This window comes from Microtus pennsylvanicus, chromosome 14, assembly GCF_037038515.1.
Source record: "Microtus pennsylvanicus isolate mMicPen1 chromosome 14, mMicPen1.hap1, whole genome shotgun sequence".
NCBI lineage: Eukaryota > Metazoa > Chordata > Mammalia > Rodentia > Cricetidae > Microtus > Microtus pennsylvanicus.
In genome coordinates this window covers 38587215-38613165 of record NC_134592.1, presented here as the reverse complement: position 1 = coordinate 38613165, position 25951 = coordinate 38587215, and the positions used below count along the sequence as shown (strand labels likewise).

At 51.2% G+C, this 25951-nt stretch overlaps 1 protein-coding gene across 1 annotated transcript; it reads right to left on the bottom strand.

Annotated features, from left to right (window-relative positions):
- Window positions 1-487: 487 nt before the first annotated feature.
- Window positions 488-24719, bottom strand: Rab15 (RAB15, member RAS oncogene family). The gene is made up of 7 exons (XM_075947646.1): window positions 24393-24719; window positions 7356-7416; window positions 6503-6563; window positions 5512-5589; window positions 4510-4599; window positions 3326-3391; window positions 488-3150 (listed from the first exon to the last, which is right to left on the bottom strand). Exons 1-7 carry the CDS (start codon window positions 24514-24516, stop codon window positions 2992-2994), a joined length of 639 nt encoding a protein of 212 aa, XP_075803761.1. The 5' UTR covers window positions 24517-24719; the 3' UTR covers window positions 488-2991.
- Window positions 24720-25951: the final 1232 nt, after the last annotated feature.

Below are 25951 nucleotides of genomic sequence, written 5' to 3'. Positions count from 1 at the left end.
CCACATAGTGACTCTCCAGGAGTATGGCAAACGGTCTCTCAAGTGCAGTGGAGATTTAGGACAACCACTGCCCTGCTGTTTTATTCTTTCCTTCTACCCACACTCCCATCATTTATCTCTGCGTCTCCACCTCCCTAACACCTTTTCCCATGATCCAATCTGCGTCTGCCCCATGGGGTATCCAATGACAAGTCTGTGAAACATTAGCCAGCCCTTCCTCACCTCATGCCTTCAGGAAGGGCCTTCCTCATTCATCCACAACAGAGGGCCACCATTCTGGTGTTCAGCCTCCTCCTCCTCGCCCTGCTCCTGTAAACTCACAGCAGGGCAGTGGGGGTTTGCTTTGGGCTCTTCTGCAGGTGTCACTAGGGAAGAGGGACCAAGCTCACCACTTCCATTGTCATCTTGCTGTGGCTTTGAGATTCTGTCTTTCACTCTGCCTCCCCTGTCACTACCAAGATCTCAATAACACCTTACTCCTGGAGATTCATAGGTGCACACATCTGTGGTTGGAAATATTCTTTATTTTTGTAAACATTTGTGTTTAAAATAGATGAATCCTGCTCACAATTCATATAATGGACCCAAGACACAGTACACAAAGTTCACTCATCACAGCCGGGCGGTGGTGGCGCACGTCTTTAATCCCAGCATTCAATAGGCAGATCTCTGTGAGTTCGAGACCAGCCTCTTTTACAGAGCTAGTTCCAGGTCAGGCTCCAAAGCTATAGAGAAACCCTGTCTTGAAAAACCAAAAAAAAAAAAAAGAAAAAGAAAAAGGAAGAAGTTCACCTGTCACAGGGAGATGGGGGCTCAGGCGGCAGACCAGGGTGAATTGATCTCTCATGCGCAGACAGGCCAGGAAAGCCTACTGAATGGTCAAGGCCAATGACACAGCCCAAGCCACCCAGAATAGCAGGTGGGATGAGGCAAATTCAGGAATGGAGTGACCACAGATGCACTCCAGAATCTCAGCTTTCCTTCTGCCCTACTTCAGAGTCCACAGAACCCAACCCCATGTTTTCCCTTTCAGAAGCCTGAGGGTCGTGGAATCAAGTTCTTTCTTGAGGTGCTAGGACAGCAAGACAGTGACACTTGCCAGAGGTTAGAACCAGTGCCCTGTGTAAATTCTCCTCTCGGACCTCTGGCTGAAGGCAGGCCTGTCCACCTGCTTGTGATGCTACCTAACTCTTGCTACCCAGGAGTCAGTCCCCAAAGGAGCCACCCAGTCAGTCATGGCCCAGTCTTAGAGCCAGCTCCCTACCTTCCTCAGTGAACAATTCCACAGGAAGCCTGAGCTGCCCTCTCCTGCCGCCCCGTTTCCTAGTTTGCTAAGTCAGGAAGAAATTTCCCGTGAGTCCATCCCCATCTCCCTTCCTGGAGGACTGAAAGAGTGTGGGGCCCTTTATCTTCACATCTGCGCCCTGGATTTGAAAGGTCCTTGGTTGATAAAAGCTCAGCCAGGGCCCAGATTTTTTTGTTTTTGTTTTTGCTTTGGCTCTAGCCCTAGCCACGCAGTGCATCTTGGGACTATTCTCTTACCTGAGCTCCTCCCACCTTGGGGAATGTGAGGACGACCCCTAGCGTGGGCTTTTGCTTCTTGTAGAGGCCTCCTTCAAGCTATCCTTGGACCACGGGGAGTTAAAGAAACTTCCTGAGCATGGACCTCTGGAGGAGAGCATCCTTTTTACTCCCTTGGTAGCTACTCGGCAGTTGGCAATGCTACAAGCCTACTTACCAGTGAGAGGGCAAGAGGAGGGGAGTCTTGGAAGGCAGACTGCTTCTCTCCCCATGTTTTAAGGCCTATTGCCCACAGACTCTGGGACCCAGGAAAATCTTAACTTCTGAAGGCTGGGTTCAGTAAAAGAACAGTGACTCACCTTTGCCAGGGAGTCTGGGGAAATAGTCTTACACAAGAGGCCCCCCGCTGCTGCTACTACAGTTTCCTGAAGTGCACTCCGCCCTTGTCCTAACCTTACTATCTAGGAGTGAGCCCTTCACAACTGCTTTAACCTTTGTCTAGAGTTAATGGCCGACCATGCAGTGTCTGACCCCAGGATTGCCCCTGTCCCTTAGTGTCCTCAGGCCTCGATCCTCATCTTTAAATTCGGGAATCTAGGTGAAGAGGTCATGTACTCACTGCACGGGAGGTAGAATAGAGGTGACTTGTCCCTGCCACTCCTCATCCTTTTGGTTTTTTCTCTGCTCACAGAGACCCAGTTCCTCACACAGGCCTGTAGGCAGCCAGGCAAAAAGCAAAGGCAGAGGAGGCCAGCCCAGGCCTGAGGCCCACCAAGTGGTGTTTTCTTCCTATCTCAGTGTTCTACTTTCCCAGGTCACTGGGGAGGCAGCCCATGGCACAAGGAGGGGCGGCGGGGAGGGGGAAGAAGCAGCACCCATAGCCCTTAAGCTCACCCCAGAGCAGGGTGGCTTGTCCTCCCTGGGGCAGAGCCTGGGTCCATTCCCTTAGGCAGAGTCAGGAAGAAAGGAAAAGCAAAGAAGGGAGGGAGGGAGAGAGGGAGAAAGGGAGGACCCGCAATAGCAGCCACACAGCAGGACACATAGGCAAAGGAGGAAGAGAGACAGGGATGTCAAATACACTGGAGGGAAGTGGGTGGAGGAAGAGTAGGAAAAAGAGAAAAAGCAGAGTACTCGAGATGCACTAAGAAATGAGTCTTTAAGTGGCCTTGACTCCAGCCTTGACCATTGTCCCAGGAGCATGGGGTGGCGAGATGGTCACAGCACATTCTGGGATCACAGCGGGCCTGTGGCTGGGAAACAGGCTGAAGGTCACCACTCCAGGAGGGGCTGGGGGCACAGGCTGCTCAGAGCCACAATAGAGCTGCTCACGGGGCCAGGCAGGGGAGTAGCAGCTACTGATTTTCGACAGGGTCATCAAAGAAAGGACAGCAGTAGGCAAAGCCCAGGCTCCCCTGCTTCCACGGGCCTCCTGAGGGAAGGGAGTCGCGGGGGGGATTCCACACAGGATCCTCAGCACCAGCAGGTCTTTGAAGAGTTCGCTGGGCCCTCAGGTTTGCCTTCTTCTTCCTCCAGTTCTGCCAATGCTAGCTCATTGCTGGTGCGTGTTCGGAGACCATCCAGCTCTTTCCTGTGGGCCTGCAGCACCAGCTCCGTCAGACGAGTGAAGGACTGGGAAGCCGAGGAGCACAAGTTAGTCCAGTGTCCCCATTCTCTGCTTCCAGTAACCCCGCCGCTGCCCAAGGTGGAAGGGGTCTCCCATCTTATCCTGGCTCCTATTTGCCACCTCTTCTACCCATCCCTTCTGGGCTCAGCCAGGGACAAGGTAGCAGTCCTGTGTTCTCACCTCTTTGATGTTGAGGTTGGTGCAGGCACTTGTTTCGTAGAAGTCCATGCCATATTCCTTAGCCAGCTGCAAGACAAGGGCAGTTCTGAAAGAGAGGCAGTGAGGGGAGGAGGCCCGTGCCACCTGGTTTGTGCCGCTGCCATTGTGCTCTCGGTGACAGGATGACTCGCGTGGGACACAGGCTGGCAGAGGGTGGGATAAGATGCTCCACCAGTATACCTATCTCACCGAAGTCTCAACACGCACGTGCATGCACACACACATGCATGCACACACACACACCGCTATGTCACGGCACAAAGACAACAGCATATGGCATCTAAATACGAAACATGGGCTCTGAGTGCAACGAAGCCAGTCTAGGTGCCAAGCTGCCACCCGGGCACCGTGAAACCCAGAACGAGTTTCCATGACCATTCCCTCCAAGCCCCAGCGCCATTCTCTATTAAAGCGGATGACAGTGTCTGCATCAAGGGTTAGCGAAGGATTAAATAGGTCACACAGCTAAGAGCACTTACCACGGTGCCACATGGGTCCTGCTCAGTAAAAACTCTTAGTCTTGTAGGGTTTGCCTCCACTTTTGCATTTTAATGACACTGTATTATTTGTTATGCGCCTCCCTCCCCAAAATCAATTCTATTTTAAGGACTAATAGAACGCTATTGACTGGAGAGGCGCTCAGAGGGGGGTGGATGACTCTTGCCCCGGACTGCCAATCTTTCTGTTGTGTGGGAATATGGTCTCCCTGCACGCTTGGAGATGCTTTGACCCTCTCGGCCCCACGGCTTGTCTACCTGAGGGTTCTTCATTCCCACACTTTCCGGTCGTGTGGAGTCAGGAAGTGAGGTCTGCAGGGGTGGAGTGGGAGACCCCTCCCTTATGCAAAATATCAGCTATGCACGGAGTGTGTAAGAGACCGGCTTCCTCATCTCCACCGCAAAGGCGCGATCCTGAGCACAGCATCATCTTGTTTAAGGGGTCTTGGGCCTGCTAGAGTTGCTGCCCAAGAGGTCTTCCTCCCTCCTCCCCCCCCCCCCCCCGCCATGTGGACACCTGGTCATTGTCTTGAGGATCCGAAAGCAAACTCTCAAAACTGTCAGCTCCCCAGTGTTGGAAGGGTGAGAGGACCTGACGATGGTGAGGGGGGTCCCCGCTCTCAGGACAGGCGCAGCAAGTTCACGTACCTGCTGCCCTTGCTCTCTCCCCACCTGCCGTTTCTGCTCTTCATCAGCCTTATTTCCTATGAGGATCTTCTGGACTCCTTCCGGGGCATACTAAGGACAAGACAGAGATGGGCCTAAGGGAGTGCTCCTCTTCATTCCCAGCTCCCCCATACCGTCTCCACTGGCCTCTAAACCCCCAAGCCCAAGAACCCTAGGGACAGAGTAGGCTGACTGGGTACAGAAAGCAGGCTACCAGCATACAAGAGCCCCAGGACCCTTATCTGTGGTTTTGTTTTCCACAATTTCAATTACCATCAGTCAGCCCTGAACTAAAAATATTAAATGCAAAATTCCAGAAATAAACAATTCCTAAGTATTATATTATATTATTATAGCACATTGCAATTTTGCTATTGTTGCCATTATTTTTTTTTTACTTTGTCTAATTTATATATTTTGCCACAGGTACTCAAGACTAGGGAAAGCCAACATATAAAGGGTTTGGTGCTATCTGTCCTTCTCAGCTTCCATTGTGAGTCTGAGAATTGAGCATCATGAAGACTAGAATACCATGACTGACCCCAAGAATGTCACAGGGACAGCTTAGGGCAGGAGATGCTAATACAGATGCCTCGTTGGACTGAACAAATGGTGTCTGAACAGCAAGGTTTGGGGACCCAAAGAGCTGAAATGGTTTCCCAAGGCTTCCTCCACCATGTGCAGACTTGTAATTCGATCCGGGCCTGAGGTTTTGAGGAAGACGCTGCCCATGAAGCAGTCTTGGGACTAATGCATGTCCAAGAATGGCACAGCTACAGAAGCCTAAGAGGGCATTGCACATGAGGGTAGGGAAGGTTCGGCTTTTTCCACACAGCTTACCCAAAGGTCTCTATCCAAAGTTGTAAAAGACAAGACTGTGTTGGCCAACCATGAGAGCTTGTTTTACCCCCCCCCCCCGGCCCTTGTTTTGCCTTTCCCTGAGGTGCCTTCCCCCAATCCCGTCAGTGAGGCAGAACCTCCTACCTCATCCACGTCACTGACCCACTTCATGATGTGCTGGTAGGAGCGCTCGCTGCTAATGTCATAGACTAAAAATATTCCCTAAGAGGGGGAAAAAAGAGAGAGACAGACACAGTAGAATGTGCAGACATGGGGCCAGACCAGCGGTCCTTCTATGTCCAGCCCGCTCTCCCTTTTCCCTGCCTACAGTGAGGGCTCCTCAGCATGCAGACACGCTTCCTTTCCCCTCAGATGTCCACAGCTGCCACTCTGTAGGCCCCTCACGGAATTCTTAGATTGGAAGACAGCACGTGAGTCCAGACAGAAGGGGGAGGTGTTGTGGGAATTCATTCAGCCAATAGCTTTTTAAATATTTATTTATTTATTTATTATGTATACAATATTCTGTCTGTATGCCTGAAGGCCAGAAGAGGGCGCCAGACCTCATTTCAGATGGTTGTGAACCACCATGTGGTTGCCGGGAACTGAACTCAGGACCTTTGGAAGAGCAGGCAATGCTCTTAACCACTGAGCCATCTCTCCAGCCCCAGCCAATAGCTTTTTAGATACCAACCTATTAGGGCAGGGTCTGAGGTACTATATGCCCAGACAGGAAGCGTCCTCAGCCCTTTTTCCTTTTGGTGGTTGGAGTTTGGTTTGCAGCTCCCAGCGCCCACAGAACAGAGGAACACAGGGGCTCTCTTACTGTGAGTGTTCCCCGGTAAGCATTGGTTAACCCTTTATTATGGGCTCTCGGGGACCTTCCTTTAACTGTGCAACACATGAGTTGACCTGAGTCTTTGGCTTGGGGTAAAGGGTCAAGAGTGGAGGGTGTGTGTAAGAGTGATAAGCCAGCTACACTGAGTGGTCTGTGACTAACTGAAGAACAGAGTGAGAGGCTGGGTTTACCCAGCAGGCAATCTACGGACCCTGTTTAGAGACACAGGCATCTCAAACACCACACTGGAAGTGTGGAGAGCAGCTTCCCAGCTCTACCCCTGAGATGGTGACTCACCTGGGCCCGCCGATAGTACTGCTTCGTGATGGTCTGGTACCTCTCCTGCCCTGCTGTGTCCCTGCAAGAGAAAATCAATCCCTCAGAAGAGACCTTGGGGACAGACAATGAGGGAGGCGCAGGAGCTAGGATCCCCTGTATCCTAGGAGGAAAAGCTGGGGAATTTCAGGGTAAAAACTTAATAGTTCTCTAATCCCCAAGAGTACCAAACACACCGAGTCTGCAGTGAGAGGCCTGGTCCTCGATATGGGCACAGGCAAGGCCAGCAGGGCCTCGGCCTCTTCTCAGAGGGACCCACAGCTCTCCAGAACTCAGCGACTGTGATGGGAGGATGTCTTACACACCCAGTGTCCAGGGCATCGCTAAAGGCAGTTCCCATGGCATTCTAGGATTGAGAGGTAGCTCCATAAACTGGTGAGGGTTTCTAAGACCTTTAAGGCCAGAAAGCCACAGCAGCCCCTGGTGGCCAAAAGTGGAAACTGCACCATGTAGTACTGAGGCATTCTGAAAAAACAAAACAAAACAAAACAAAAACGGTCCCAATCTAAACCGGGGAGTGGTGCTTTCTGCCACAGTGGTACCGCTCCACAGTAAAGCCCAACTCAGAGAGACGCCCACAGCACTTATTTTCCTAGCTCCTAATTCCTTTCCTTTGGTGATTTCCCATCAATCCCGTAGTTTGCTGAGACTAAGGTTCATAGAACAAGGCATGGGTGTTTCTGATCTCACTCTTCACTGAGATATCCCAGTTACCCCAGATGAAGCTTAAGAGGATTTTATAAATGACAGTATACTCAGGCACAGCTCAGAGTCCCCCCCTCCTTTCCCGGCCTCCTCCTGCTGCCCAACTCACCAAATCTGTATCCGCACTTTGATGCCGTCGACTTCGATGGTCTTCATCTTAAAATCGACACCTGGAGAAAGCGTGCACGTTAGGAAGGGGCCTCCCTAGAAGAAGTCCTGAGACACCCACGTAGAAGGGCTTTCGCTTTGACCGGAAGCAAGGACCTTGTCTAACACATTTACTAAACAGACCCTAGAGAGGCACCTAGAGCTTTGGATGAGGCTTTCATTTCCTCAGCAGTGAAAAGTGGGAACATCGCAAATCATCTTCGGGTTGCTAAGAAGACCCTAAGCCACAGCGCTGGCCCGCAACACTCCGCTGCAGCCCTCATTGACCCAGTGCGGTGCGTGGTAGGTACACAAAGCCTGTCAGCTGACGAAAGGACGAAGCAGGAAGGCACAGGAAGCCCCGGTTCTCGGGTTTCTCTGCCCAAGGCTCTGAAGAGCTGACTGCCAGTCACACCAGATCTTAGGGCCCAGAGCAGAAACACCTGAGGAGAACTACAAGAGTCAGCGCCGTCAGCCACAGCAGGCTTAACTGCGCATGCCGACAGGACAAAGAGAGATGCCTGGATGACCAGGCCTTCTGCCCGCTCAGTGTGCCCAGTGATTCAAGAGCGGGGTCTCATGGGGTAAACTGGCAGGTTTGTGTATTTCCTGACAGCAGGTCACAGGGTACCCTAATCCACAGTCTTCAGCTGGGGAACATGGGAAAGGTACAATGTGGCCTGTCCATCACCAGCTGCATCCCAACGGTGCCAGCATCTGCAACACTGCCGCCATCTACCGCCACACGTGGGCTTTGCTGAGCAGCAAGGCACGGTCCCTTATCTCCCCCGTCCCCGGCTTCCACAAAGCCAGACATCACAGTCAGCCTCTTTCCTCCCACTAAGAGCAATCATCGTTTAATTAGAAGGGAGAAAAGGCTTCAGAATGGAAGACCTGAGCTAAATCAAGTCGGTCAGATGTGAATCATTTGTCGCCTGCCTGAGCTGATTCATACCTACTCGGCTGTACTTTTCCAAATGGCATTCGTCCCTGTGTAAAGAGAAAGGGTGATGAAGAGGAAGAGGACAAAAGGAGAGGGACACCTGGCCCTGGTGGGAGGCAGCAGCCAGCATCCTCCCTCCTTGGACAAATGGTTATAAAGAATTGGCCTCTCCCCAGAGCCTGACACAGGAGGTAATCAAGAATCACGAAGTTCTTGTTGTTTCAACGTACGGTACCTTCTTCCAAAAAGGAACCTAGCTCACCCTCACAGTCTGGGCAAGAACATGCCCTGCTCAAAGTCGTCCCAGGAGAGGAGGGAGGTAGATGGCTTTACTGCCTCTATTCCTGAACATCTGTGACAGTTGCCTTTGTGCCCTGCACAGGTCTCCGTGTGGGCATAGCAACGAGGACACAAGCTCCCTTCCCTTACAAAGGCCCAGATGCACATAACCTGCCTGAGGTTGGCACAGCATGTATCAAGTTCCCAATTGTCAGACTGTACTGCTTCCTGGAGGGACTGAGGGGAGAGTTATGTGTTAGCATGTGACCTCCACAGGGAAACAGTAGTGATAGCTAATATTGACAGGCTCTAGAATATAGATCCTGGGATCACAAGCCTCTAGGAGTGCCTGCAAGGGGGTCTCTAGACTGTATCAACGGAAGTAGGATGATTCACCACAAATGTGAGGGATACCACTTCAGAGTTGGGGGTCCTGGGTTGACTAAAAATGGGAAGGCAAGCAGGGCAGGAGTATTCATCTCCTTCTGCTTCCTGCCCGTAGATGCCATGTGATTCCTGTCACAGTGTCAAAGATGTAAAAAGAGAAATCTTCACTGTTTCATTCTCTGGTTTCCTGGGAGTCCTTGAAAGGAAGGGCTCTGCTGAGAGGGGAGCATCCAGTGCTAAGGAGACAGTTTCCTTGGGAGAGAGGAGGGAGGAAATGGGGCAAAAGCTGTGAGAAGGGGCAGGAGGGCTAAGCAGATGAGGAGTTCTAGGAGCGAGTGCTGGGTCCTGATTAGCTCACTTCAGAGCTGCATGAGCCAGAGTCAAGACTGGGCAATTCTGGGGATCCCGGCAGTCTCCCCTCACAGATGGCACTGCAGCCTAGCTACTCTCAGTTTTGTTTTACTCTGTCTGAGAAATAAAGGATTCCCACTCGGTCTATCTATACGCAATCATGTATGAGGGAAGGAATAGTCCGTGTCTTCTGAACAATTTTTCCCACCTTTCTTTAAATATAAAAGATTTATATTTATAAATATAATCTCCAATGGCATGTACTCACTCCTTCTCTATGTTCTCCTACACCCAGAACTTCCACTGTATCCATCCTACCAACGGAACCCCGGTCTAATGCCACGCACTGACCGCAGCTCTCGCTCTATCCTGCATGACTGTTGGGTTTGTTTGTTTGTTTGCTTTTCCCATTGCAAGACAGAATCAAAACTCCTGCCTGACAGAGTCCCCTGGAGACTCAAGCTTCCCTACCTCAGTCCTATTGGCTGCTCGGCCAGCTACTTACTCAGCCACATCCTCCTGTGACTGTCCTCCCTAGGAGGTCTTCAGCCCCTGAATGCCATCTCCCCACGCAGACTCTCAGTGGAGTGTTCTTCACAGCCTGCCTCTCAGGCCTACCACCTCCCGTCCTTCCTCACACAAGAGTCCTCCCTCAGGCTCCTCCTCCTAACAGGAAGCTCCTCCCTGTTGCTGCTTTTGCATCTTTTAGGAAGAAGGGATAGTGTCCATCTACCTCCACCCCAGGGCTCACTCCTGCCTGGCCCGAGACAGTGTTAAACCGCACACAGATTGGAATTCAGGAGTTGTGAGGGGAAGCCTGAGGAGTTGTATCAAAGCCTCGGGAGAGAGGAGGCATGGATTGTACCTTGATCGGGAGCTCGTAGGACAATAGTTTCCAAAGTGTATTCTGGGACTTGCAGCCTTATAGTATCACCTTAAATTTAGAAAGGCAGAAGCCTGGGTCCTGCTTCAGACTTGGAGAATCAGGGCCCCGGAGATGTGAGACACCGCAGTCTGTTTCAGAAGCTCCCAGGAGAGTCCCGCACATCTTAAGTTTGCTAGCCACGTGGCTCAAAAGCTTTGCACCTGAACCGCCAAGGAAGGCGGCGCGGACAGTCTCTCTCAATGTGTATTTTGCAGAGCCTTGGCTAAATTTAGAATCACCCAGGAGATTCCTTTTTCATTTTAATGCAACTACCTTGAAACATAAATAATAAAATTAAGGAAAAGAAAAAGAAATATAGGTACCGTAACCGGCCTAAATCTACCCGGTCAGAATTTAATTAAGGCCTGGAAACTGTATTTTTAACAGCACTGTGTAGGGCAGTGGTTCTCAACCTTCCTAATGCTGCGCCCCTTTAATACAGTTCCTCATGTTGTGGTGACCCCACCACCACCACAAAATTATTTTCATTGCTGCTTCAGAACTGTAATTTTGCTACTGTTATGAATCATAATGTAAATATTTGTGTGTTCCCTATGGTCTGAGGGTCATTTGACCCCCCCAAAGGGTAGCAACCCACAGGCTGAGAACCACTAGTGTAGCATTTGGCAGGAAATTAGCTAGAGGGAAGTCTGAGAACATAACGTAGAGGATGAGACATTACTCAGCCCTGGATTCAGAAAGACCTGGGTCTGAATCCTGAGTTGGGCGCTTAACGTATGACTGTAGAAAAGTCATTTCTCCCAGTTTCCATTTTCTTATCACTAGAATGGGAATCCCACTTGCCTCTCAAGGTGTGCTGTGGGCATACATAAACAATGAGTACCTAACATGCAGCTCACAGCGGTGCCCATTCCCACGATGGTGAATTAAATGCCAGCATTCCCCACAGGCTCAGATGTTTGAATGCTTGGTTCTCAGTTGGTAGCACTGTTTGGCTAGGCCTTAGGAGGCGTGGCCTTGCTGAAGGTGTAGGCATTGAGGTTTCAAGGCCTGAGGTCATTACCAGTGAGCACTCTCTGCTTCCTACTTGCAGTTCAAGATGTGAGCCCTCAGCTTCTGCTCTAGCCGTTAATGTCTGCTACTAACCATGGTGGAGTCTGATCCCTCTGAGATCATAAGTCAAATAAGCTCTTCCTTCTCTAGGTTGTGCTGGTCACGGTGTTCTATCACAGCAGCAGAAGTTACTGGCTCATCTACCTTCCCTCTACAAATAAGACTCTAGGAAGCATGGAGCTGGAAACCTGAGAACCCACCACAAATGGGATTTCACCAGCAGCAGGAACCTCATGAGATGCAAATTCTCGGGGCCCAGACCTGTCAGATCTTATGTGTGCTGAAGTAGCCAATCCCCAGGCAGAACCACACCCAAGGCTCTTAGTAACACTTATCTTTATATATATTAAAAAAAAAAAAAGATGTCTCTTAGCTACAGAATCCCAGGGAAGCATGTAGGTGTGGAGATTGCTATTGTAAGATGCGGAGAGATCAATCTATTCATGCCCCCATGCCCTATAGCTGAGTCAGAACTGGAAAAACCTGTCTCAAAATCTGCCCAGGATGTTCTTGACTCAGCCAGACACTTCCAATTCTTTGAGGCTGAGGAATCATGTTGCTTATTTGTTTACACTTGGTCTGATAGCTTGAGGCCCTCAGAAGTGAGGAAGTGGGCATGCACAGGGCAAGCTGGTAGCTATGGTCCACAGCTCCCCTCCCATTCATTTGCTAAGATGCAGTGATGCTGGGAAAATGCTTTGGTGAGGTAATTCAATCATGTTGACAAGGGCCCTCAGAACTGAGACTAGAGTCCCTTTTAAAAGAGACCTCAGGATGGTGCACACCTTTAATCCCAGCACTAGGCAGGCAGAGGTAGGTGGATGAAGGATGAATTTGACGTCAGCCTGGTCTACCAAGTCTACATGGTGAGACCTTGTCTCAGAAAACATAAAGCAAAGCAATAACAAAATACATTTAGAGATAATAATAATAATAAAAAAGAGCCCCTGGGCAGTTAGCCCCTTTGCCTTCTGCCATAGAAGGAGCCATCTTTGTAGCAGGGGGAGTCCTTAGCCAGCAATGAATCCGCTCACACCTTGATTTTAGACTTCCCAATAATCCCCTAACTATACATTTCTGTTGTTTATAAATTACTGGTCAAGCTGGGCCATAGTGGTGGCCCATGCCCTTAATCCCAGTACTCAGGAGGCTGAGGCAGGGGGATCTCTGAGTTTGAGGCCAGCCTGGCCTAATACAGAGTAAGTTCCAGGACAGCCAGGGCTACACAGAGAAACCCTGTCTTGAAAAACAGAAATAAATGACCAGACAAATGTCCTTTGTTACAGCATCCCTCATTAGCATCCACTATACTGTCTTCAGGGAATCCTTTGTTCCTGGAGATAGTTAATGACTCCAATAATTCATCAACCTGACAGAATCATTTCTGTGTCAGCAAGCTGCTGTCCATTGTGGGTCCTGACACAGCCAGTGTCCTTCCCGGCTAAAGCTGCAAATCCACAGCCTCTGCTCAAGGAATTAGGTTTAGGTGCAGGGTGCTCCTTGTGGAGAGGAAGCTGCTTACCGGACCACTGGGGGTTCTGCTGGTGATTCACAAGGTGGCCTAGCCATCAGGCAAGGAGGGCTAGCTAACTAACTTCAGGCCAACTCCCTCTGAACCAGCACAATAGCACACACACTTGGAGTCTCAGCTACTCGGGAAGCTGAGGCAGGAGGATTGCTGGAGCTCGGGAATTCGAGAGTGGTGTAGACAGCATGACTTTTGAGAAATCCCTTTGAAAGAGAGAAGCCAGCCAGCTTCCTCCAGATGAAGGCTTACCCAGGTCACATCAGGAGGAGCATGGCGAGAAGGAGGCAAGAGAGGAGCAGAGATGCCTAAGGACCACGCTGGCTGCAGCTGGGGTTGGTGGTGCTAGACCATGGTATCGGAGTCAGTTCAGACCCGGCTTCAAGTTCAGCCTCTGAGTATCTGTATAGCCATGCCACTTTCCTTTGGGATATCTATGAGTGTCTCAGGACTTCCAAGGGAGTCACAGCCTGGGACTGTTCACCGCTGCCTAATGGCTTCCCACGCTGGTACGCAAGGCTTCAACCATGGCATTTGGAAGAAGAGTCAAAAAGAAAAAACAAAACAAAACAACAATGTTCCCTATCTTTGCTGCCTCCTACTGCCATCTTCAGGCCCTGTCTAGGTAAATAGCACCTAAAAGCCTGAGAGCATATTTTGTGTTTCAAACGTTTTATTATTGTTGTTGATCGCTTTGCTTTTCAAGCCTTTGCCTTTGTGTAAGCACGGTATTGGGTGTTAGGATTCAGGCATTATGCTGGCCTGTCACCTGGCAGGATGCACTCAGGCAGTACCCTGGCTAGCCCAGGGTTCTATGATGCAAAAGGCCCCTTTAAGAGACAAGCTCCGCCTATTCTCACTCTCCCTTCCTTGCTGTTCTGCTGAAGAAGCAAGCAGGTCTCTCCCTCTCTTCCCCTTCTCTTCTCCGAATAAAACTCCCCACATAAGCTCTGTCTGCATGCTCTGTCTGTCCCTCACCGGCCGCCAAGGTCCGTCTCGCACAGAATCATATCACCCCTTTCCCAGAGAGCATAACGAAGGACATATGTGCACCTGTCAATCAGGTACAGAGGCCTGTTTCCTGCCATCTAACAATGCCAGGCACAGGGTGATTGTGAACGGTGCTGCCCTCACCATGTGGCCGTGGCCTAGGGAAGCTCAGGCCTCCTCTCTTCCTTCTGGGTCCTGGCTGCATTGGCTCTCCCCACAGAGCACCAGTCTCCCACAGTACCGTCCAAAGACTGCCTGGCCAGAGTGTGATGATAGTATAGCCATCAGAGACCGGAAAGACAGCCAAGGCTCTTCTCTGGGCACCCACACGTGGGGCAACACGGGCCAGGCAAGAGGCAAGGCCTGGTGCTGACTTGGTTTCAAAATTATCCTAAGGGTTTGCCGGCTCTTTCATCTAGCAACGAAGGTGAAGGCTACAGAAAGAACAACAGGGCTTAACCGGGACTCTTCCTGCCCACTGCTGAAGGTGCCAAGGGCAGCCCTCAGAAAGGCATGCAGGGACTGCGGTAAGAACACCATGGGTGGTCAAAGTTCGCTTTCCGGTTCTGCCTTCGTCACTAGATAGCACGTGGTCACGGGAGGGCTGGCTAATCTCTCCAGGCCATGGGCTTCCTCCCCTGTTAGTGGAGGAGGACAATCCCAATGTCAGAAGATTCCTGTGAAGAGCTTGAGATACTGGATAAAACCCTCACAGGATCCGGCACAGGGCTTTATGACATGCTAGCTGAAGACCTTACCAATCTCCCTAGAGAGAGATGGAAACTGTCCTGGTTAGTCTGTTTGTTTTCCAACGTGATACAACCTAGAGTCACCCGGGAAAAGGGAACCTCAGGTGGAGATCTGCCTTGTTCAGATTGGCCTGTGGCCATGTCTGTAAAAAGTCTGTCTTAGCTGGCGATAGATATGGCAGGGTAGCCCACTGTGGGCAACACCATCCCTAGACAAGTGAGCCTGAGCTGTGTAAGAACGCTAACGGGGCATGAGCCGGCGAGCCAGTCAGCACGCGACATGCCTCCATGCTTCTCTTTCAGTTCCTGGTTGAGTTCTTGCCCTGAATTCCCTCAATGATGAACTGTGACCTGGAAGGGTAAGCCACACAAGCCTTTCCCTCTCCCAAGTTGCTGTTGCTTAGAGTGTTTCATCACAGGAACAGAACAGAAACCAAGAGACACAGCCCGGGCAACGGAAAGAACTCTAGGAAGCTAGGGAGGAAAAGGGAAGCAGAGCAGAGCTCTAGGCAAAGCAAAAAAGCAAAGACCACCAACTGTGGAACCCAGGGGGTCCCCAGAGTCTGGCAAAGCTAATATGGGTTATCAGCAGCTGCCTCCCTCCAGCCGGCACCTCCTGGGTTAATTTCGGGTGCCAGCTTGCCTGTCTACCAACGCCACATGCTTGAGTGGAAACAGGGCTGTCTCTGGATGCCAAATGTTATCACCACAATCAACCATAGCCTAAAGGGCCAGCAGCGTGACCTGAGCCTTTTCATTAGCAATGAGACGCCACATAAGGCACAATTTAATACAACTGAAACCCAAGGCAGACACCCAATCTCTGGGGCCATGCTGGCTCCAGTTACCAAGCGTCAGTCCCGTGAATGCCCTCATTCTGCATGCTGGCATGAAACTGGCATGCTCTGGGCACATGCCGTTCCTACAGGTTGTATCAGGAGGTCACTTCCAAACAGGTCAACACTGAAACAGGCTTTAGGTAGAGACAGAATCAGTGGGGAGGTGGCTGGCTAACTCCATACAGACATCAGGTAATCCCCAACTCAAAACTACCTCTCCGTCAGGCGGTGGTGGCACATACCTTTGCCCTTAATCTCAGCACTCGGCAGGCAGAGGCAGGTGGAGCTCTGTGAATTCAAGGCCACCCAGGTGTACAGAGTGAGTTCCGGGACAGCCAGGGCTGTTACCCAGAGAAACCCTGTCTCAGAAAAACAAAAATACCAAAGCAAATCAAACAAACAAGAAGACCTGCCTCTGAGCAAAAAGCTCCTCAGGTGACTAATAACGCCACCCCACAAGTGAAGGATGGAGAGCAAGAATAACACACTGAGAGAACTCAGAGGTTGAGCCAAGAGCGGATTCAAGACAAAGGACGTCAGCACAGTCATTCCAGGGAAAGGAAGAGGACATTGTGTCCCAACCTGTCACTGGCTTCCTCCTGCTTTCTGTCTGGTGACTCTTACCTCACTCTGCCCTGGACCACATGCTGACTGACTTTCTCCTCTAAGGAACCATCCCTCACTCTGGCTCTGTTCCGAGGGAAAGGTGCACACAGACCTCAAGGCAAATGCATTGGCCACCATCACACCGGCTTGCTCTGGAAGCGTCAGGAAACAGACACGTCAGAGGGTGCCCTGGTCTAGCCAGCATCCCGATCCTCTTCCTCCAAGGCTGTGTTTCAGCCTCCAGAGTACTGGACTCAAGGCTCTGACTCAGTTGTCTGCCCACGGGAAATTCTGGAGGTCTCACATATTGTAGCTGTTCCAGCTGCTCTTTTTTAAAGCTCAAACACACACACACACTTGTGTGTCCTCTAACGTTGATTAAATTTTTTATTACATGCTTATTGTGTGTGTGTATGAATACCCATGTGCGCCATGGCACACATGCATGAATGTGTGTCTGTGTGTGCACATGCGTGCTTTCGCATGTGACACCTGGCAGAAGTCAGTTCTCTCCTTCTCAGCGTCTGAACTTGGGTCAGCCAGCTTGGCAACAGGCACCTCTACCCACTGAGCCATCTCATCTGCTCTTAAAAAATTTTTTTTTAAAGTAAAAGATTAGAAAGGAGTGGTAGACCATGATCATAACTTGAGGCCTTTTCTTTTACTCGAAAACATAAGCTCAGTCTTTGGGAACCTCGGAGCCTAGGGTCTACTATCAGGTAGAGGAAGTCTCCCTGTCAAACTCTGACCCTCATGAGACTGGAAGGACTCCCAGGGCTGAGTCCAAAAACTTCTTACTCCATGGCTCCCTGGCTGTTGACATGGTCTAGCAAGGTCACTCCGGTTGCCTGGCTGAGTTGAAGGACATCATTTTACCCCCAGAATCCTGATTAATAAGCAACATCAATTTTAGTCTAAAATACCAAGCTCTCATACTTGTATTTCCCAGAGAACTTCTCTCACACAGAGATCATGGGAGCCACTGCCTCCTTCCCTAACATGTCTGATTTCTATTATGGAATGTATCTGAGCAAAAGGGCTAGATGCTACTAGAAACAGGTGACCCGTTGCAGAAGTCCTCCCCGCTCCTCACAGCCCTACACATGCCTAGCTACTAAGTTTCTCATCGTCTTATGAGTCCCCAAAACACAATACTACCCTTTGACTGTCCTGCGGAAGAGTCCCCTAGGAAAATGTATTCATTCATTTGTTCAAATAAACACTTTATAAACGCTTACTGTGTGTCTGGAACTAAGTGAGGCGCTCTGAAACAGGCAGCGAATGCAGTCTTGGGCTCTGAGAGCATTCATTCTAGCCGAATAGACAGATGCTGAGGAAACCAACCCAATCATAATTTTAGAGGGTAATGAGGGTCAAGACGTCAGAGGGGGTTAAGGGAGAAGGGGACACGAGTCACTAAAAGTGGCTGTTGAGAGGAGCTCTCTCAAGGTAGTGGTATCTGGATTGAGGTCTCAGTGCCGAGAGTGTACAACAGAGAGTGCTAAAGGACCAGAGTTCCAGGCAGAGGAGGCACAAGCATCTATCTGCAGGCAGGAATATGTTTTGGTCAAACTCACAGTTCTTGGGAAAGAAAGAGAATAGGGGTCACCATTTTCCTTTCCTCTATTATAAAGAGGGAAAACATGCCAGACTTCTACATCTTGTTGGGTCTTGTGAGGACTCTCACAAATGTATCTGGGCACATGTATACTCACTCACTCACTCACATGCGGGGATGAAGGAGGGAGGAAAGGAGAGAGGGAAGGAAGGAGACTCTGACCCTAACAAATCCAGCAGCAGGGGAAAGGTAGGGATGCTCTGGACACAGCCAGGAAAGGCTATGGTGTGGCCTCGCTGGTCCCAACAAGCTGGGGAAAAGCTTCCACCCTGCTTCCTCTAGCAACTTCCCCTGACCTCTGTCCCTGGAGGAACTGACTTAGCCTTCAAGAGCCTACTCAAATGTCACTCCTGTGAGGACTTATCAACCTGCTCAGGAGGGATTCCCCACTCGGTGAGTTCAAAGCATTCGGACATCCCATCCCTGTTACAACAGGAACATCCTGGCTGGTTGGAAGCCTCACTCCCAGTGACCCTGTGAACTCCTGGAAGGCAAAGCAGCATCTTATTCCATCCATCCTCTCGTTGCTTGGCAGAAAGGGAGGTTCCTTCAATAATATTCAACGAAGTTGAATACATGCAAGAAAAAAATGAATGGGAATGCAAGGGACTGAATTCATGGACGGATGTGTATCTGCCAGGAGCAAGGCGCAGCCAAGAGACCAATTTTAATCAAGGAAGAGCAGTCGGGATAGCGCACATTTCAAAGCCAACGGCTGGCCTCTAGATCATGGTGCCCATCAGTGTTCTCAGCTATCTCCATCAACATGGTAATAGAAGGGTAGCCCTCGGATCCCATCCTTCTGGTCCCCATCTGGCTTCCTCAGTCTGTCCCAGATTTCCCTCAAGGGATGTGCAGAGGAAGCAGAGCCCTCTTCCAGGCAGGGGAAGTGTATACTCTCTTGACTTGCAGGAGAGAGAGTCCCTTTAGAAGCCTTTGCCGGGGATTCTGGGATGAAGGGACTGCCCAAAGGCGCGTTGGAAGCACTGAAAGGGAATGGGTTACCTGCAGGGGAGCCAGCAGTCACTGCTTGTCCTAAACATCTTTCTAAAATAGGGTGGATGATTAGCTTCTACCTCCCCAGCAGAAGGAATCAAATGTAGAGGAAGCCCTGGACCCTCCTTGACTGAATTCACCGAACAGACACACGAGTCAAGGAGAAGCCAGATTCGTTCAGGAAAAGTAGCAGTTTTACAGGGGAAGCAGACACAAGTATTAGATTACAGAAGTAGGCCCTCTGAGAAGACCTGGCAATTGGGATGGAAGGGTAAATGGCCAAATATCGACTTCCTGTGTTATAAACCGCATTACCAAATTGTCTGTGCAGAGGGAGGAGAAGGAAAGGGCAGAGCTAGGGAGTGTAGGGAGGCAAGAGAGAAATGGGGTGCTCAAAGCCCTGGGTGAGCCAGCACATCTGTGAGCGTGGTACAGATGCGCAGGTCAGCAAGACCTTCCGCAGGTCTCAGCTGTGTTCCTCCAGGGATGGTGTCCTTTGGGGGAAAGGTGGGAGACTGGGTCTGTGCCTGTGCCAAAAGGAGGAAGGACCAGAATGGAGAATAGATGGCTGAGAAAGAGTGATACCTGGTAGGGGCCCCAGCCTGAGACAGAGCCACCTTTGTCCTCCCGGGTGACCTCCTTACTAACACTTCCTTTAGAGATGCTGCCAGCACTAGAGCAGGAGTATTGAACAGGGGTAAGATACACTGAGCCTGCAGCCCTGGGATGGCAGACAACTCCCCGATTTCACCCCATTCATTTAGCACTGTAACCCCAGTGTCAGTGTAAGACCTGACATCGTGGTTGGTTGTTTAATAAATAGTGCCCAGAGGGGCCAGGGAAACAGCACAGTTCGTAAAGTATAAACCGCACAAACCCGAGAATCTGAGTTCAGGCTCCAGCATCCAGGCAAAAGGCCAGGTGTGGCAGCGCGTGCCTGGAATCCCAGTGCTGAACAGGCAGAGACAGATTGGGCTCCCCTAGCTAGCAAGCCTCGCTGAATCAGTGTGCCCCAGGTCCCGAGGAGAGAGCCTTGTCTCAAAAACCAAGGTGGATGCTCCGAGGAATGACATCCAAGGTTGACCTCTGGCCTTCATGGGTACCTGTGTATAGATCACATACCCAAAATAGCATCCAAATGATTGAGCCTTCGAGTGATGGGCAGGATGACGTCATAGCCCATTATCGACTGTTTACTCATCTCCATGACATTCGTATGAGCTAGGAATAATAAGAGTGACAGCAGCTACAATTTTATGGAGGACTCTCCCAGTACGTTGTATCTATTAACCTCTATAATCTCCCAGGCAACCATTAAGAAAGGTTCTGCTGTCCGCTGTTTGGAACTGCAGAACTAAGCGCTGAGATCAAGTGAGTGTTTGAAGGGCTCGGGGGCAGGCAAGGCAATGAGCATGTGCGCTGTTTCCATTCTACCAAGTGCTTTTTATCTTCCCTCCTTTCTATAAGGCCTGGGGAATGGAATAGGGGGCGGTGGGTCTCAGGCTGCCCTAGATCTGCGAAAATCTGACAAAGCCATGACCCTCCCAGAGTGACACTGTCTTCGTTCTCAGTTCCTTGGCCTAGAAACCTGCACATCTTGGGGTCGCAGCACCCAAACATTTGCCTGGTGTCTGTCAGGTCGCTTAGATCCAGGCTCAGATCTAGCTCTCCTGGGTCTTTCCTCCTCTTTGTCCCCCCCAAGTCACCACAAGCACCTGCCTTAGGCAGTCAGAGCCTGTTCCAGTTTTCTTCTAGAGGCAGGTGGCTGCGGCAAACAGAGAAAACAGCCTTGAGTTGAAGCAGCTGGACCGGTCCAACCAGGAAAAAGTGGCGGCCTCTCCTCGTTGGAAAAGGGGAGAAGCCTGAGGGTGGCTTTTCAAACAAAAGGCCCAGAGACTGGCGAGACTACCCAGGAACCATCATCCCCTGGGAAGTCCCCTCAAGCTAGCATTACACCACAGCCCTGGCCACGGTAAAGGAGATGCCTGAACACCAACATCCACGGAAGAGGTCTCCCAGCCAGGCCCGACAGCCCAGGTCACAGGATAGGCTTTACTTCTTTCATAAGTGCCAGGCTGCCGGCTGGAGGCACTTCCTATTTCAAGAGAGGAAACCAAACCACAAAAGTGAAGGCGCGGGCACCTCTGCTTGGTCCCAGAGGAGTGGAAAAGAGCTAAGTGGCTCCTCCTAACCGTGACAGCAGCAGTCCAAGGTGCACATGATTTGGCCTCACCTCAAGTTACTGAAGGTTTAGGAGACAAAAGCAGAACAGAGGAATGTTCTTGCTCCTAAAAGCTCCCTTCTGCTGCAGCCAGACTGCCCAGAGTCCCATGGACACCCACTCACTTCTCACCTCTGTTATCTGTGCTCACGTTGTTCCATCTGCTCCCTTCCGCTGCAGGAACCCACCCACAGGCAACCCACACCGCAGCGCCCAGCTTCAGCCTTCCCTGCCTCGTGGAATCCACAGGGACCTCTCCCTTTCTAGCCTCCATTAGCAACAACAGCGCTCATGGAGTCCACCACCTCTCCCTGGCTGCCTCTGGCACATCTTCCATGGAGAAAGATTCCGAGGCCTTTCCTGGGAGCAGTGGGTCAACTGTAGTCCACCTCTTCTGTCTAAAGAGTGGCTTGCAGATGCTATCTCATTTTGGCAATAGCTCTTTATTGCCTTGCTTTGCTTCCTCACCTAGATCAGAGACTTCTATGAGCAGGAAACAGCAGACTGTAATGTCACTAGAATGCCCAGCATGGTCCTTCATGGGAATACTCCATTACGTTAACAGATGAGATAGTCTTATCAGGATACGACAGGAACAGAAGGCTCTGACTGCTCCGCTCTGGACCATGCAAGGGAGCATGACTGCAAGGAAAGGAGAATAAGGGGCACAGACCTAGCTTCATGGTTGAAAGATGGAGAGAGAGTACATGGGTGCCTCAGTCTCCCCGCTGGCTCTCTCATGGAACATCTCGGACTCTTATGTGGAATATATAGGAAATTATCAAAGAACCAGCCAAGGTGATATCAACATGAGCCAAGGATCTGCACTCTTGTCTTGGCAGCAATCAGTGAACTGCCTTGTTTTCTCCATTTGTGAGACAATCAAAAAAAACGAGGAGAGATGCCTAGATCAACACCCGCTATGGAATCTCCCAAGCCTAGCATACAGGGCACACATGTCTTCCTAATGGATAAATTATGTATCTGAGCTGGCAGCTCCTCCCCCCCATTTCCTCGGTTCTTTGATTTGTCTTCTGGCTGCCCCTTCCTTGGGAAACTTTCCAAATCACCTAAGGAAACAGCTTTTCTGGACCATCCAATTCTTTCCCTTCAGCTGCAGTTAACACTGGAAACCGTGGCCAAAACAGGGAGAAGCACAGGCCCTCCCTCCGTCAGCTTTAAATAAGAAAGCACTTAAGAAACCCAGTGGGGCAGATTTAAAGAGCTGGAGCGAAGGATGACAGATTTCTTTGTCTTCGGTGGACTTCAGAATCCGAAGGCATTTGCGTATCATGTGGAAAGGGGTACCAGGCCATCTTCTGATGGCAGATAACAAACTCCAGGAAAAGGTTTTAGGCAATATGCCAAGGCTGGCATGGGAGTACAGAAGTATACCAAGCAACTCACTGACTCACCCCTGCCCCTGAAGGAGCGCACTCTGCAGGGTTTCCGGGGACGTCCCTGGGCTCTATCTGCTGGAGGATGACTGAGGAAGGTTAGGAGGTTAGAGGTGTGGGGTGAAGAAAGGTTCTCTTTCATGGAAAGCACAGCCTCTGCAGGGCCATCTGGCATTTTAGAAGCAGAGATTCCTTGGCTCCTCTGCCAAAGAGGGGGCATATGTCTCCTGGGGGAGGCTCACTCCTCACACACAAGGCAGGAGTCCTCAGGTCGTCTGCAGTGATGGGAACCAGTCAAGTCCGCAAAGGGAAAACTCCAGGTCACTCCTAGGACTTGTAACCAAGACTCCAGGGTGCAAACTACTTCTCTTCAGGTAAAATCCAGGCACACCCGCCCCCCGCCCGCCACACACATCCCTTGGTTCACTGCAGATAGCTAGCTGAACAGCTCCTGGACTCAGACCCTTGTCAAGGATATGGGGCAAGTTTCCATAAAGAAACCTGTTGCCCTTTGTCCCCAAGCCTGCAAGCTTTCTCATACCCCATCTGGTTTCCTCAGCCACTCCCTGCCTCTCTCTCATGACTTCCCCCAACACCTGCCTCATTCTCAAGGGCTCTGGAGGGGGGGCAGGCAATCCTCTCTCAGGCAAGGCTCTGTATCTGTCCCCTTCCCGTCTCTCCAAAATGGTTTTTATTCAAACAGTGGTCCAACCCAAGCTCCTGGATCTCTTAGGAGCTGGCTTTAGTGCCCTGGAGAAATACGGACACGTTTTGTTCTCTGGCTCCTAGTGACTTGATGAGAGCAAAGCACAATCAGGGACCCCAAGAGCTCAGCAAGAGAGACAGCCAGTGTCACACTCAAGCTAAGTGCTTTACACGCACTCGTTCACTTGAGCTGTACAACATCTCGGGAAGGTCTCATTATTAGACCCATTCAACAGACGAGACACTGGAGCTCAGAGCGTAAGCCATAGTCAAGGCTATCCCAAAGGGAACTCTCCAGGTAGGCCTGGCAATGCTGGCCTCTTACAAACGTGGCTCTTCTCCTCTTGACTGCAACTGTGCAACAACCCTACTTTCTCTTGGCAAGGAGTGTATGTGTGCTGGGGGAGGAGTAGGAAGCGGGGGGGTGGGGTGGGGGGATCCTTAAGAGGAAGCTGAGAGCTGGAGCCCTCCCTGAAGGCTGGAGGATTCCTACAGGATGACCAGACAGCTGGCAGGTTGTTTCTGCCAGGAGCCATGAGAAGGCTACTTCAGAGCCAACCAAGCCTGGTACCCCGGAATCAGATGTAGGTGGAATCCTCTCAAGTCAGCCCTCCTGGAAGAGAGGGCCCTCCCTTGCCCATGAAGGAAAGACCACTGAGTCACTCTCAAAACAGTGACCCTCCTGGCCTTGCCAGAGTGTCATCAGGCCTTTGTCCCGGTGTGAGGTACGTCCTGTCTACTTGCTGAGCCTCTGGTCTGCATGGACATTCCCGATCTTCTTTCACCCTCCTTCAAAACTGCCGCTAGCTTTTATTTTTCTTTTCATTTTTCCTCTTGCGCTGTTGTATCTCTACCATACTCCAGGTATGGTACCATACTCCAGGCTTTACCCACACAAACAGCCCTAGTAACTCCGTTCCTTTGACCAATGTCTCCCACTGCCCACTCCCATCCTGGCTCCACACGGACTCACCCAAACTAAGGGTACCTCAGCGACTTACTGACTAGTCCCCACCCGGATCCCCTTTTCCTCTCCCCTTCATCTGGAGCTGTGGGTATATCACTTCACTGGCTGTAAGTCTCATTGCCCCAGCTCAAGGTACCCTGGCCTACACCCGTCTCTGTCTTACCATGTTGGATGGGAAGCCTCCCCAGTCAGAAGGCTAAACTCCCACCCCTAATTCCTGATTGCAGGCAACATGTTCCCCTCACCTGCAGGAACCGAGGCTCGGGGCCCCAGTCGGGGGACTTCTCACCCCTAGGTGTACTCCCTCTCCCTGGCCTCCCGCGCCACCATCTCTACCTTGAGGGGCGCACAATCCCTCCCGAGCTGGGGATGAAGAAGCAACCACCAGGAGGTGAGGATGGGGCGTCCCCTGGCCACCGCCCCTTACCGATGGTGGAGATGTGCGAGGAGTGGAACTCGTTGTCGGTGAAGCGGCACAGCAGGCAGGTCTTGCCCACCCCGGAGTCCCCAATCAGCAGCAGCCGGAACAGCACATCGTACTGCTTCGCCATGGCAGGGACTCAAGGGGGCTCGCGGGTTGCGGGCGGCGGCGGGCTCAGCCCCGCTCAGCCTCTGCCATCGCGACCGGAGCCCGCCTCAGGACACCGCGGTGGCGAGAAGGAAGCGGCCCGGCCCCGGCGCTGGCCTCGCCCGCTGGCTCGCTCGCTGGAGCGGGGAAGCGCGGCTGCGGCGGGAGCGGCGCGGGGAAGCTCGCGCAGGCGGGTGGCGGGCGGGGACAGCCGTGGATGCCGCCCCTGCCCCGCCCTCCGCCCGTCCCCTGCGCTGCCGCCGCAGCGGGAGCAGAGGTGGGGGGGGGGACCCCGCTGCCGGTCCAGGTCGGGTCCCAGCTCAGATCCTAAGCCCTGGGGTGGGAAACGTTTGCGTCTGAGTGGCGGAGTTGGGATTAGCGCTCACCCAACCCACCTCGCCAACCTTGACTTTCCTGTCCCAACACTTGGAGTGAACCCCACTCCAAGCCTGATTCTTGTCACTCCACCCCTCCTAGGCACTGGCCCCTGCAGCAGCCTGGCCCAGCTTATCGGTGGCAGGTCCTCACCTGGGTTCACCCCTGGTTGGAAGGCCTTCATCAGGGTCTGGATTGGAATGTCCTTCCCTCCATCAACACTCCAGTGTGTTGTGGAATTTTCTCTCATGACCATCTGGCCTCCCCACAAACACACGCCATTCCGCCTCCCCTATTTCTATCTTAAACCGGGAAAAACATCCCCTGACCCCGTTCTGTACATCAGGTAGACAGATGAATTTATCATTTTTAAAAACCCTAATGCAAAATTATATAGAGGAGGTTCCTGCAAAAGTCTTCTTTGGGTCTAAGTTGCTAGGATGAATCTCAGATTACTGAATATTTCTGTACACAAATGGTACCCAAGAATAAACGGTCCTCTCTGGAGACCCAGTTTACTACTGACAGATGTGTTAGCCCCGAGAGGAAAATCATTCCTTTCTGGAGTTCAGAAAATTGCCTGATCTTAAGAACTAGTATTAGGGGAGAGCAAGTCTAGTCTACTTGATCTTTTAAAAGCAACAACTATTTGTGTAAGTGTGTGTGTGTTTCAGGCTGAATATTGGATGGAAAACGGGTCTCTCTGTAGTAGATCAGAGAAAATGGTAAGTCTATTGTCTTCAAATGAACTATATTTCAAGTAAAGTGTCTAAATGCATATTTAAGACGGGGAAACCCTAAGCCCAAATGCTGCTTTGATCTTAAGGAACAGATCCTAGAGTAGCCATTAAGACTCACAGGTGTGGGCTTAGAGCGCTGGCTCAGTGGTTGGGAACACTGGCTGCTCTTCCAGAGGTTCGGTGCTTGGTACAGCATACAGCACCCACGCGACTGCTCACAGGCCTCTTAACTCGAGTCCCAGGGGATCCGACGCCCTCTTCTAGTCTCAGCAGGCACCAGGCAGCCATGTGATGCACAGATAG